Raw genomic sequence first — 14,522 nt, 5'->3', positions numbered from 1 at the left:
TCTGGCAAAGCAGAGCGAGACAACAAAAAGACATGTATCATCCCAGGGCACCGCCTGCACCTTGCTAACGGCAGCGACGAGCCGTTCAGCAGCCACTGGGCAGTTTTCCCGATGCTAAGGATGTAGTTCTGCCCCACACCCAGGCTGTGCTGCTGCCCAAGAAAACTGAGAACCACATGGCAGGGGACAAAGTAAGCAAGTGAAGCACCACGGCCAGACCGAAAACTATCCACAGCGATAGACCTGTGTTTGGTCGTCACTGCTCAGTGACCAGCCATGCACAGGCCTGCAACAGTCCTGTGTACCCGACCCAGGCAAGGCTACATCTGCTGAAATCGTGACCATCCAGCAGAGAGTACATGTACCAGAGTTGACTGGCTGAATCGGGGGCCCAGTCAGGAGTGAGCCCATCACCAATACCTTGAACACTGAGACTCTCACAGTGTGTCCAGTTGGAACTGCGTTTCCCCAGGACTGTCATCTCTGACTGTTGACACAAAAATGCGCGGGCCTAGCAAACCAATCAGGGCTTACCAAAGACACTGCCAGATGGTCCCGGAACCTCTCGCAGAAAGTGGGTGCAGAGCCGGGTACTTAGAACTGATCGACGGGCCTTCATCCAGGGCAAGTGGTAAGAGTTGACTGAATTGACTATACTAATTTAGGAGTGATATGAACTGCTTCTGAGACGTATGCATGGTACTACCTTATACGCCATTCGAAATGCGTCACCTTGGACCTGGAGTCTGGTGGAAGAGTAGAAGGATAGCAGGTAGAGGCACAGAACCGCTTGGGTAATGCTAACTGCTTGGGTAAACTAACATACTATTTTTTTATCGCGTTGTATTTTGTTCATGGTGTGCATTAAAATGCTTATACTTCTTTTAAACATAAGTATTGGGCTGACATTTCATTATTGTGTTGTTGCTTGATTGTTGAGCTCGAGCATCCCCACACTATCTCCCTGTGAAGTCTGTGACTGCTGTCATTGCTACCACTGACACTCAAATGCGGTAGGGGTTGTACTTGGTCCAGTTTGCAGAGCCATAATAGAATGGACACCGGAGCATCATAGGCCAACATCCTTCACCCCCGCCCCCTGTTTTAGGTACAGTACCCCTGCTTTACCCCGTGCCAGTCCAACAGGGAATGACAGTGCTAGGTTTATGCACTGAACTTAACACACAGTGCATACGAATAGAACAAGCCACATATGGCATTCTTATCGCACAACATCTAGTGGGATGGATGGTAGAACACAGTTTCATAGGTCGAAAGATGGACTGGAATTTACTTCTATCCATCTTGAGTGGGAACTAAATACCAGGTAAGAAGCTTGGTCATTTGTAAATGGGCAGGTGACTAGGAGATTATTCCGTCCGTTCAGGGGGAATATAACAGGGCTAATGAAGGAGGAATCGAGCACATTCAGAAAAATGTTGTAAGGCCTGTCAGCTATGCCAGTTTAGGCTGCCAGGAAATGTTAGAGAATGTTTGCATTAGTATGAGGTCCTTGCCGTGTTGGTCGGTGAAAGACAAATGGCTGTTTTTGAGTCATTTGTGTTTTTTGCACTAATGTTTTTTAGCACTAAGTAACATATTGTAATATTGGTAATGTCATCGAACGTTTCCGGAAATTCATGTGCTTACATGAAAGGAAATTGCACAAATTTTGCATACCCCTGTTGGAGACAGCCTTCAAGCTGTAGAAACAAAAGTCGGTAAAGGAAGAGAGAGCTCAAACCTCTCTAGTCATCAGTCATAAATTTTGTCAGAGCTGTGTCCTAGCTGGAAGTACATGTCAAAGGTCAAGGACGGCACAGCTGAACATACTCACTCCTTTAGTGCCTTGGGGAAACAAAGAAACACGTTGTTGTGCCTCTTCACAGGTTTCCCTTAGCAAAATCTCTTGTTCATCCATGCAGCGAAATGTGGAGTGCTTTGAGGCATGAAGAATTTCTGCCCCAGGTTATTGCTACGGAAGTACAGCGATTACACCACCAGATGTGCTTATTTTCACATCAGTGACGAGGATGTTATAAAATATATTTTCCAAACTGCTTATGTGTTTTTGTGATATACGTGTGTGATGTTAGGACATTGCAGTGGTATACAGGTGCACAGGATGCTCTGTTCAAGGGTAAAGCTGAAGTCATAGCAACTGTGCGATGCTGCAACGTCACTGCCTCAAAAAATGTGCGCTGAACTAAAGACCCCTGTCTTCTTTGCTAGAGTTAGTAACGCACAAACTTGACAGTCCTAATTAAAGCCCCTATTTAATCTCGTGCCAGTGCCGCTTGTTTGTTGACATGCATGTATATTTAGAAAGAAAGCATGGTAAAGTGACTCCATTTTTTTTTTTCTTCTATAGGGAGGAGGTCTGTATCTTGTCGGCATCCGGCACAGCAGCTGTACTGAATCCTAGATTTCTCCAGGATGGCACCACAGAAGGCTGTTTGGAACAAAGGTTGTCAAGGCAGCCTGGCTTCTTTTCCATAGGGTCAGAGAAGGGAGAGGTTGAGTTTTTTCTACACTCCCAAGATAGTGCTCCTCTCTTAGGGTAGGTTGCAGAGTTACCGTGCAGGATGCAGGGCCGACCACTTTAACTGATTTCACTAACAACAACAACTGAAGTAACGGGGCTCTGCACAAAATTACACTGTTTTTAGTTCTAACAACGAGTAAGGTAACATCTGAATACTAACCGTAGAAGCATCGTACTGAAACCTTATCTTTTGCTTTATCTTATTTTAAATCATTGTTCCATTGTTATTTATGGTTACAGCTTGTGTGCTATGATTTGTACTTTACCATTAGATGGCAGACAAGAGATGAATGCAGACATGATTGTTGAAATTACAGTTAACAGTGTACCTATTGTAATAGTTAACTGAAATCTGTTATTGAGACCTACCTCTACTGCTGTGAACAGCACTAAACAGCATTAAGAAAAATGCACTTGCTCTGCGTACTGCTGCCGTCTAGTGGTGATATTAGACGTTTGCACGCTGTTTCTCTTTGAATAAGGCTTCCGAATCACAAGATGTGCTGTGACACTTCACTTATTGGAAGTTTGCACGGACACAGACTCCATGTTGAACCGTCTCTTTTTCTGCCATCGGGTTCAGCCAGTCATTAAGAAGGATCGGAGTTCGTTGTGTCGCCGTGAGCACGTTTCTCGGGCCCACACAGTTTTTTGATACTGACGCGTCGGCATAATCAGTCCACGTCCTGACTAGTCTTTGTTGCTCTTCCTTCTCGCGTACCCCCGAAGGCACCGACCACCAGCGTTCAACGCCCCGATGGCACAAGGATCGCGGACTCTTCTTAAGCTCTCAACAGCAGAGAATGCAGGACCAAAGGGGGTGATGGAATGGACACCCTTCCAATATTGCCCTCCATGCAGTTGTAAGTATCCATGGACAGTCTGTCTGCGACGTGTCTTTCACTCAGCCATAATGACACCTTTTGTGATTCTCGCCTTGCCTTTCTTTCTAAGAAAACCATAAGTTATCAAAGGGAAAGGCACTGGGCTCATTATAAGATGCACCATTAGTTGTCCTCAGAGACTCTAGATATGGGCAGGAAGGAAGAAGACTTTGAAGCCAAGGAGGGCGACCTATCGGAGATCTCCGATAATGTAGGCTACTCACAGTCCTGAATTGGACTGCCTGTATGGTCATCAGACCATAAAGAGATACAGGATGTCAAACTTATACGAAGGTCATGCCCAGGGCTGTAATACAGCATCTTGCGCTGTGCTCAGTTCTTCCAAGCACAAACAGTCCTGCGAAAGTCAGACATCTTGTGGGCACCGGAACAAGGCTTCTGAGTTCACTCAACTATTCAAGGGCGTCCATCTTGATTCACCGGAAGCAGAGCACGTCCTCACTCGCACCACTGGCATAGAAGCTCCAGTTGATGCCAAAGATCCTGCTGATGCTAAAAATCCCTCCAATGACAAAAACCTCGTCGGCAGCTGAATCCAGATGTCCTGATCCTACAGAGCTTCGAGAATGAACTTGATGCCAGTCAGAAGCATCTCTTTATTCAACCCATCACTGGGGAGATTTCGGTGTAGGTACCTCCAATAAAGCCATCAGAGGCACGTTCCTGCATGAGGAGCGTCACCTCCATGGGGTGAGCCTTCTTCGAAGCATTCCTCTCTTGAGCTGGCACTGACAACAGCTCATGCTCACCACCCCCTCTAATTCCACCAGTTTTACCGGAGGGTTCCCCCCTTCTCCACACATACTCTCTTCTTGCCAGTTTATATGGTACCTAGTATTGACCTCCGGTATAACAATAATGTTAATCCCCTGGGTGACCCTGATTTGAACCAGTACCCAGTCAAAGCATCCCAAAAAGACAATACTAAGTTTCAAACAAGGCCATACAACTAGCTGTAGCTTTCCAGTATGTGGAAATGTACATCATCCAGGAGGAAGGAAACTTCCTCGTAGAGACACTCTCAAAGTCTGAGCAGATGGTGCCGTTTCTGCCCATGCTCAAAGGTGCCTCCAATAATTTTACGGAACCAGGTAAGGCCATGGTAGTCACATTTAGGGGAAAAAAAAGAAAAAGTACAAACCTTGGCCTACCTGCCCTGTTTACATCAGCAGCCAGGTTCTCCTTGACTCCCTGGTAACTCTGGATGCCCACACGCAGGTTTCTGCTTAGATTACTGATGGTTCCCCTCTGCCTGATAATGTGAACAAGAATATTGACGCCGCAGATAAGAGAGTAGCTGTTAGAACAGCCACTTATTCGTAGGTAGCCAGCTCTTTTGGCCTTGCCAGATATGACAGGTCCAGGTGGAAAGAGATGCAGGACCTGATACAGGACCTTGTCAAACATCTCCAAGAAGACTCCAGGAAGAGGAAGGAGAAAATAGTGTCTGAAGGCAAGGTCATCTCTGACTTCAGCATCCGCTGCCTGCTTAATGTTGAAAACCTAGCCTATAGAGGCATTATTAGTGTTCTCCTCAGACAACACGCCTGGCTCTGTATCTCAGTTTTGTACAGACCCAAGGACTCTAACATCTCCTCAGCCTTTAATTCAACAGGGAGCTCATCTTTTGCTCCCAGATCAACAAGATGCTTGAGAAGATTAAAAAGGACACAGAGATAGTAAACTCTATGGGTACCCTGCAAACCTCCTCACTCAGATGTTCCTTTCAGAAACAGTAGCCTGGAGGTGGAGCTAAACCCACCCCACCCAACCAGTCTTACCAAAGAGAGCAGCATGCCTTCTGTCAGCAAAGAGGTAAAGGCTACATTAGGGGTGCTTATGGGGGTAATGGCGGAGGTGGCATTGGCCAATGAGCTTCCACCCCAGTGCAGCTACATGCCGTTCCTCTCACCTCATCCCCCCCAATCACACATTCCGTGTCATGGGAGAGTACATGATTTTTTCTCTCTCTTAGAGGAGATCACAGACTGTGGGTATTAGTGGTGGTTTGCCACAGCTATTGGCTACAACTTCTCACAACCCCTCCCAATATCCTATCCCACAGACACGCTTTCAGCAAAGACCATCTTTACCTGCCTAAAAAAGATGCTCCTTCAGAAAGGCGCAATAGAGAGAATGCCTACTTACCAACAAGGGAGGAGAGGTTCTTCCCTGTGCCTTCTCATTCCCAAAAAGGATGGCTCCCTTAGGCTAATTTTAAACCACATGCCTCTCAGCAAATACAATCTGTTGGAACATTTCCATATAACTACCCTAGAGGACTTCATCGCTCTGCTCTGAGAATGCAATCATATGGTCGAGCTTAACCTCAAGGATACCGACTTTCATATACACGTCCACCCGGCACACCCAATGGTTCCTTTGTTTTATGGTAAGTGGATATCACTACCCATTCCAAGTACTGCCTTTTGGGGTCACTACAGCTCCAAGAGTGCGCACTAAGTGCCTAGCAGTGGTGGCTGCCAACCTGCAAAGGGGGCAGTCACCTCTTCCCCAACCTCAACTATTGGCTGAAATATAACAGTGGCAGGCAACAGTGCCTCGCCAACATTTAGGTAGCCATCTCTCTGCTTCACAACCTTAGATTTACCATGAATGGCACCAAACCCTTCCTCCAAGCCTTCTTTGTGTATCTGGTCCCTAGGGCCCGATTCAAAGAAGTTACAGAGAAAGGCTACTCCAGTCAACAAGTGCTGAAATTCTCTCAACTGCTGCTGCTTGTTAATCCCATTATGTGCCTTCTAGGGATGATGGCATCATGCATCTAAATTGTGCTTCACAACAGGCTTTTTATGTGTACCTATAAAAGTTTGCCGCGTGTTAGAGCTTACAGGAAGATGGTCACTGGGAAGATCTAGTGTTGGTAGAGGCCAGTATTCCTCCTTCTCTGCAGTGTTTGAACAGCACCAAGGCCTTTTGTAGAACCTGTTCCAAAAGTGACCATCACTATGGATTTCTGTCTCATAGGCTGCAGTCACCCCCCAGTGATTTGACTGTTCAGGTAGTGTGGGTCCCTCAGTTAAAGGGTTGCCACATCAGTTACTTAGAATTGCTTGCCATACAACTATCCCTCAAAACCTTCTTCCAGTTCATTCAAGGGAAGGTACTCATAAAAGCGGACACCACTACTGCCATGTTCTAGCTACTGAAACAGGTGTATGGGTGTGGGGGTGGGGAGACCCTCCTGCTCCACACCCCATCCTCCATATCTAATACTTATCCTGGTGACTTCTCTTGAGCCATACAACCATGGTACTCTGTGCTTCTGGAGATTTCTGTGAACCCCCAGAAGAAGTTACTGCTCAGGCATGATCTTCTCACACAGAGCCAAGGCAACATCAGACATAAAAACAGGAGGAAGCTCATCCTAGCAGTCTGGCACACAGGGTCTTGGGTTTTGGTTATTCAAACCTTCCACAGGAATGTATAACCATTCTGTAAGAGGCGTGCTGACCTATCACACGGGCCTGTTAAGCAGCTAAGTTAATGGTTTGGACACTACTGCATTGCTAAAACCTAGTGTCCAGGCCACCATTTCTCTCTTACATTTGCAGGTCAGTCTTGCCTATACATCTATATTCCTACACTTAGCTGCTTTTGTAGCTTATATCAAATCGGAAACATTCAACCCTATTTAGGAATCCAGATGCCATACCTCCCAGAATACTCTTTGCCCCTTTATGGAACCTTATCATAGTCCTCACGAGGCTCATGAGGTCCACCCTTTGAACCTGTTTACATTCAGGCACCCACCAGATGCTTTCCTCGAAGGTGTCTTTCCTTGTGGCCATTATCTCCATCAGCTGTATTGATGAACTACAGATGTTCACTATACAAGAGCCTTTCATCAGAGTTGATAAAGATAGGGTTGTTCTCAGATTAAATACCAAATGTCCCCCCAAGCTGGTCTCCCTTTTTCAACTCAATTAATATATAGAGCTCCCCATTTTCATTCTCCACCCTTATAAAAGGGAATCCGTGGCTTTCTTAGGCAACATACAGCTAGTTGGCATGTGAACAACAGCCGCTTGGTCCACCCCACACACATTTTTACCACACACTCTTGTGTAGACATACTGGCCTGCCAACAAGCTAAGCTAAAGTTGGCCACACAGTTGTAAGGAATTTATACCATATATCTGCGTGGAACACATACTAGCCAGCGTTTTATGAGGGTGCTGCTTTTCAGTCTCTGTAGAGCACATGTATCTAGAGCCTCACACGTTATGGTTAGAAAATGTTACTTGCACTGTAAGCATCTGTTTGTAGCGTGTAGTGCTGTAGATTCGCATATGCTCACTTTTCAGATTAATTAGCTAACACTGGACAATATGCATAGAGCACCATGCTTTACTCACTTGATCCTCCACACATTCACAACTGAGGGAGGAGTCACAGCACTTCTTAGGGAAAAAACAAAAACAAATTGCAAATGTCTGAGCCCAACCAACTAGAAGCCAGCAGTATGCAGAGCATGTGAATCTACATCTTCTAGGGTAAGATTTGCCCATCTGTTCACCGGGTAAATCTAAAACAAGCATTTGGAGTTGATGGGCAGCTGAGGGTATTTAACAGTACAGCGAAATGTCTGCAAAATGCCAGTTTACTGTTGACACATAGCCCAGATGGTCTGTCACCACTTTCTCATCTGTTCCAAGCCTTTTTAAACTCGTTTGACCGTTTTTTTACCATATCTTTGATAAAATACCCTTTTTATATGAAAGGCAACATATATGCCTGTATAACATTTTCATGATACAAATATTGAAAACAGGGCATACAAATACGAAAAAGAAACAATAGACTTAAGACCGAAGGAGGGGGTCATAAACCATAAACACATATGGACAATAGCATAAAAACCGTGTAAGGTATAACAATTCAGGATGCTGCGTTCCATTCACAACACTTAAGAATATTTTGATTTTCTCACACTCCTTCATTCTCATCCCTACCAATACCCTTATCTCTTTGCTGGACTGAACGAGTCTGCATGAATCCCAAAACTGCAAAACAAATTTGAGTCTCAAAGCCTCTGCATTCTCATGGTACTTTTTTGGTGAATAATTAGTCCAGATATTTTGTCATCCGTTTTGAGAATGTTGGCTAGCATAAACCTCCGTTTAGACCGCAAAGACTTATCTCAATTTCTGTTTCCTTTCCTCGTGCGTTTAATTTATCAACCGGGAAAATCAGAGAGCAGAGGTATTTTTTTTTTACACTAGTGAGACACTAATTTCTGTCTTTCCACCAGATACCAAGTCCCACAGAATACCATTTAGAGAATTCTCTTTGCTCCATTCGAGGAACAGAGGTGATAAGATTGCCTTCAACTTAAAATGCTGAAATCGGCAAATCATACCTGAACCTTAACTTTACTAAAGAGTGACATTTTTCACATTCTGACTCTAGCTTAGTTGTTAATGCCCTGCTGATAATCAGCTCTGACACATCAAAGGCTTTTTACTTCTACAAAGTAAAGCAGTCTGCCATATTGCCAACTACAATGCCCGAAATGGAGGCTGATATGGGTGTCTGGTAACCACAAATCAATGCGGTAGTAAAATCATGCTCCTTTCATATATATTTCAAACTTTCAAACATCTATATTTATTCACGTTTTTCTGTACATTTATTCTGATTAATGCATTCATATCATCCCGACTGGATTACTTTAATGCTGACTATGTGAGGCTACCAAACACTAATCTTCAAACTGCAATCTGTGCAGAATTCTTTATCTCACTATATACTAAAAACAAAGTGCTCGACTCACATTTTGAGAGCACTGACATCTCTACGTTGCTTGAAGGTGTATTCAAATACAAAATTCAAATATTTGCGACTAGGATAAAAACTCGATTTATAGTGATAATGTGATTCCATTATCCGTACTCTTCAAGATTCGTCAACATACACCCAAACTATGCTTAGTGGGGCTGCCATATTAATTTGTGCCCTGTTTCTGGGGTTGTTTCAATAGTTGCCCATAAGCTATGACACTACCTCCACCCTCAATACGGCTAGAGCCAAATGTGCTGAAATTAGGGCACCCAATGAAATGCATACCAAAATCCTTTTAGTGCCGATTTTTGTTCAGCATCTACATGAGCAAGAACCCCGCGTCGAATAGTGCACCTTGTAAGTAAGATTTGGGTTTAATCCATCGTTATTTTCCTCGTCATGTCACCCCAGTTTGGATCCAGCCATATGCAAATCAGTCTTAAACCTGCTCCCCATGGGAACAGTCCAGCCCAAACTGCCAGTTGTGTTGCATCGTCATACTTCCTGCTTTTTTGGAGGTAGGATGAATTACAACAATCCCTTCTGAATAAAGGATCTTACTAGTAAAACTCACTAGACTATCTACCTGATCTTCAAAATTAGTATTAACTCACCTGCAAAACATAAAACACAGATAAGTATGTAAATCAGGTAGCCCAAACCACACACCTATCAACTTGTGCAAGGACAATTCCTGATTGTGTTCCACCCACAAAATATTTTGAATAAATCTTCCACCTGCAGAAATATTGTCCTCTATATTCAGCTTGTAAATAAAACATGTAAAAATATGAACTAAATGTTCATCTTAATGAGTTAAGGTTTGTCCTCTATTCGTAGAATCAGCATTGGGCATCTCTGTGTCACTATACTCTTGCCCAACAGGGTTATCCCAGTGAGGGCAGTAGATATAGATTAAACCACTACATTTATACACAGGTAGAAGAAAGTTGTTTTTAAACCGAATTCCAGTTATCAAGATCATTTTCTGAGTTATTATAGCTTTGTAACAGGAAATGTACTCCCAACTTCCTCAAATTTCCAGCATTCCCAGGCTCTTGACTTAATCTGGATGTGTTTTTTCAAGGAGCTACTACCTTATGTCAGTAGGTGGCGCCACTGGACTCTGTGGTGGCTTCGCACTGTCTCTCGAGGTGACTGCACGACATATATGTGCCACCCCTTTGCGCTAACGTTAGTTCCTTCTTTGTGCACCCTTTCATGTGAAACCAAAGCTCTGTTACTAATTTCTTTTGTTTTTCACCGACCCGAAATATCAACAGAAACAACAGTGCAAATTTCCCACCCCAGGACCAGAGACACCGAGCTCTCCCACTGGATGGTCCAGGTGTGCCCCAATTTTCCTGGGCCGTTATCAGTCCTGCAGCACATAAAGACCTTCAGAGAGGTCATGCTGTAACTTTTTAGGACAATACTACCTTTCTCTGGGGCACATTCAGGGCACATGGTGCTGTAGTGGCTCTCGGTCACATTTACAGTGGTGGCCCCACCCCTCTGTGACTATACCCATTGGGCTTCCACCTGGCTCCATGCTGGCACAAGCCCATACCTCCAGGTCGGCCGTGGAGACATATCCAAAGCCAATCCTCCAACTTTAAATGACCACAACATTTCACACATGCCTCGGTGCCTGGGTACCCTCCTCAGTGACTAGTTCGCTATTCAAATCAATATAACATAACATCCCAAACCTCTCCCTCGATACCAGTCATTTGGCTTTGATGCAGGTGGATTTCAGAGGCTCCAAAATTTTAAACAGAATGAGGTTGACGATGAAGAGGCGGATAACTTGCTTCCCCCTCATTACACTGATGTGGTACCATACTTGAATTACTATATCTGGATTGTGCTAGTGGACTGCTAGTGGACTGGGCATATCTTCCGAAACAGAATTAGAATCTCTACGAGGATCCACCACTGAGGAAAGTTCCTCTTTCGTGGTTGTTGTGTGCTGGGCAGCAGAAAGACGAACTCCAACTACTAACCATAGAAATAAAAGCCAACCTCTTGACAGAGATCTTGCAGCGTGGGCCTTTAGTGCAGCAGGTTTTGTTGCCATTTAATGATGGCTTATTGGCCACCTTGATAACAACATGGATGAAGTTGTGCTTGACTGCTCCAGTTAGTTGACAAAATAACTTGACTGCTTTGGCCAGCTCCTGGAGACCTGGTCTTTTCTACTCGGCACCAGACTCTGGAGAGCTCAATGGGCCACAGATAAGGTCATCCCTGATGGTTTTAATTCTGTACATTTGACAAAAGACTGTTCTCTTCCACCAGCTTGGCCCTAAAGTCCCTGTAAATTAAATTAAATTATATATTCAGGGCTGCCTTCGTCCAAACAAAGCCAAATGGCAAGATGCTGTAAAAAATGTTTTGAGGGCCAGCTGTTACACAGCGGACTGTGCTGGTCCATTTAATGGACACCAATGTTGTCATGAGGCATCATGCCTGGATGCGTGCTACAGATTCCTCCGGTGATGTGGAGCCACACTTTATGGACTCATTTTCTTATGGTTCCACACTTTTTGGAGAAAAGTCTGACTGCGAGAATGGTTTAAAGACTGTCATGGTGCAGACTGCTCCTTGGGTTTAATCTCACTGGCCTGTCAGTTCCTACAATGGAACAGAAAAATCAGAGGATATTCACAAGGCCTAACTTACTGCCAAAAGCATTCCTCTGGTGTACAGCAAGCAACCCAAAGTTTTTGCAGCATCTGAGGACATTATGGAGGCTGAGATTGTGACCACCACCACCAACATCATCAATCTTCATGTTCACTCACAGCGACTGAAACAGCTCCCAAGCTGCTCTGATTTGCCCTCCCATGACCATGCTCTGTTTTTTCAGGGCAGGATTTTATTTTTCCGATCTGACTAGAGAGCTAGAATATAAAACCAGTGGGTGTAATACGTTTTTTCATAGGGATTATGCCCTGCCTCTCAATCTCACCCACCCACCTCCTTTGCATTTCACCTGTTTTCACTCATACTTTGATGGATAATTCCACCATCCTTCTGCAGGATGTTCAATCACTTTTGACCAGAGGGCCCACGGAGTGAGTCCTGATGGTGGAAAGGGGCAAGGCATGTTACGCCTGCTAAGTTTTGCCCACCGAAGAAAGCTGTAGGGCTCAGGCCAATTTTAAATAATTGTGACCTAAATGCCTTCCTGCAACAATCCAGTCTCATGATGCTAATGCTCGCCTGGGTCCTTTCCGCCGTGGATACAAGGGTTTGGATGATGTCCTTGAACGTTCAGGTAACAGATTTCCGTGTAGCTGGCATGCAGTCGTACAGATGTTAACTTTGGTCCATAGTTGAGTCAGAGCATTGCGAATTTGCAGTCCTGCCCTCTGGCCTCAACTTTGCCCCTCAGATGTTGACAAAGGTGATGGCAGTGGTCACAGCCTACCTTTTCAGGTCGGGATACATTTATTCTCATACCTCAACGACTAGCTACTGAAGTGGGCTAGCCGCAGTCAGTCTCAGACTACTTTCAGGTGAAGATTATCTTCCTGTCATTTGCTAAGTTTTCCATAAGAGAGCCGAAGTCCCATTTGACACCTGCACAGAGGATTCCCTTTATGGGTCCTTTCTTGACACAATGGGATTCTGAGTTGTCCCTCTTCCTCCTGCTGCAAGTCTAGGACATTCAGGATATGATCCACATGCTTGAAATATGTTCCCTGGTTTCTAGTGCTGATGATGGTTCTGAGTCTTCTTGGACTCTTAGCCTTGTGCATTATTCTAGTCCCTTGTGCCTACTGGCACATACAGGCCATGCAATTGAATTTTAGTTTAAATGGTTACATAATTGATGCTGTGTGTCAGACAGCATCTGCATCTTGAAAGAGAAATCCAGAGGTCTCCAATAGTCCAGAGATCTCCAATGGCTTCTTCTGCAGCTACCCCAGCCACAACTCTCTTTAGTGACAGATGCATCCTCTGGGTTCAAGTTACTTATCTGGAAAAAGTGGAGATCTGTGGTCTTTGTCCCCAGTGGAGTGAAACCTCTGCATCAATCTTCTGGAGCTTTGTGCCATTTGATTAGCTCTGATGGCCTTAATTCCATCCACCAGGAAGAGGCGAATGCAGATTCTTGTGGACAGCACCATGTGGTATTGCAACAAGCAGAGCGGCATGGGATCTTGTGCCTTGTGACTGAAGGCACTGCACCTTTGGACATGGTTAGATCACCAGGGGATCTCCCTCTTAGCCAATTATTTGGTGTGATGGCTCAACTCCAGGACAGACTAGCACAGCAGAAATCAGCTACCAGGCTACAAAAGGCATCTTCATCTGGTGGTCGCTCAGGGCACCATTGGCCACCAGTGAGAAATTGCAATGTCTTGGTTAATGCATGCTAGAGTTTCTACCAAGAGGGTCCCTGGGAAACGCATTCCAGCTGCAGTGGGACAAAGGTGTCCTATATGCCTTCCCAGTGATACCTCTTCTGCCTAAATTCTAAAGAAGTTCAGGACAGACCAGGCTTAAATTGCCTTTTTATGTCTGCAAGGCGAGTCTGGTATTCTGATCTTTTGAGCCCCAGCATTTGCCCGCTGATCTGTACACCTTTTTGTGTGGACCTCTTCTCTCAAGAACAGGGCAAGAACCGGACCTGAATCTCCACAACCTTCACCTACATGCGTGGATATTAAGTGGCAACAACTGAGCGATTTCATTTTTCTTGCTAAACCAATGTATGTTACTCTTGTAGCTAGACGCTTGTCTACCAAATTGATCTATTGAGGTAGCTGGGCAAAATTTATGAACTGTTACTGGGGCTGTCAACTTGACCCTTTACAGGTCATTTAATCCTGGATATTCAGGATATGATCTCGATGCTTAAGGATCTGTTCTGGGTCTCTGTGAGGATACCTCTTGAGCCTTCTAGGTCTCTTGGCCTTTTTTTTCCTATTTGTTCTGAATGCCAGTTGGCACATGTGGATCCTGCAGTGGACCCTCAGGCCTCAGCGGGCCCAGCATTAGTGTTGCCTCTCCACTCAAATCTCAAAGGAGATGACACAGGATCTACACAGGTGGGTGGCATACGGCAGACCGTTCTCCATTCCCCACCCAGAATTCATGGTGGTGACAAGTGCGCCGGTGGAGACCTTAAGAGGGAGATGGAGATCAGAAGCCACTGGTCTATGGCAGTAAGCCAGCTCCATTTCAACCTTCTGGTGCTTTGGGTGATCCATCTGGCCCTCAAAACCTTCCTCCCATTCATTAAAAAAGGGCTG

General features: G+C 44.9%; 1 protein-coding gene across 19 annotated transcripts in view; it reads left to right on the top strand.

The window, feature by feature from the left end:
• Positions 1–14,522, top strand: part of C2CD5 (C2 calcium dependent domain containing 5) — a 669,580-nt gene that overhangs the window by 246,966 nt on the left and 408,092 nt on the right. For 10 of the 19 annotated variants that reach the window (XM_069228566.1, XM_069228562.1, XM_069228568.1 and 7 more), the window contains one exon: positions 2,372–2,467. In XM_069228566.1, the coding sequence (XP_069084667.1) occupies positions 2,372–2,467 (96 nt within the window). Of the gene's footprint in view, positions 1–2,371; positions 2,561–14,522 lie in introns of all 19 variants that reach the window. The other 9 variants (XM_069228551.1, XM_069228563.1, XM_069228558.1 and 6 more) reach the window with 2 other exon arrangements.

The sequence above is a fragment of the Pleurodeles waltl genome, chromosome 4_1 (genome assembly GCF_031143425.1).
Source record: "Pleurodeles waltl isolate 20211129_DDA chromosome 4_1, aPleWal1.hap1.20221129, whole genome shotgun sequence".
Taxonomy (NCBI): domain Eukaryota; kingdom Metazoa; phylum Chordata; class Amphibia; order Caudata; family Salamandridae; genus Pleurodeles; species Pleurodeles waltl.
This window is presented reverse-complemented; position numbering and strand designations above follow the sequence as displayed.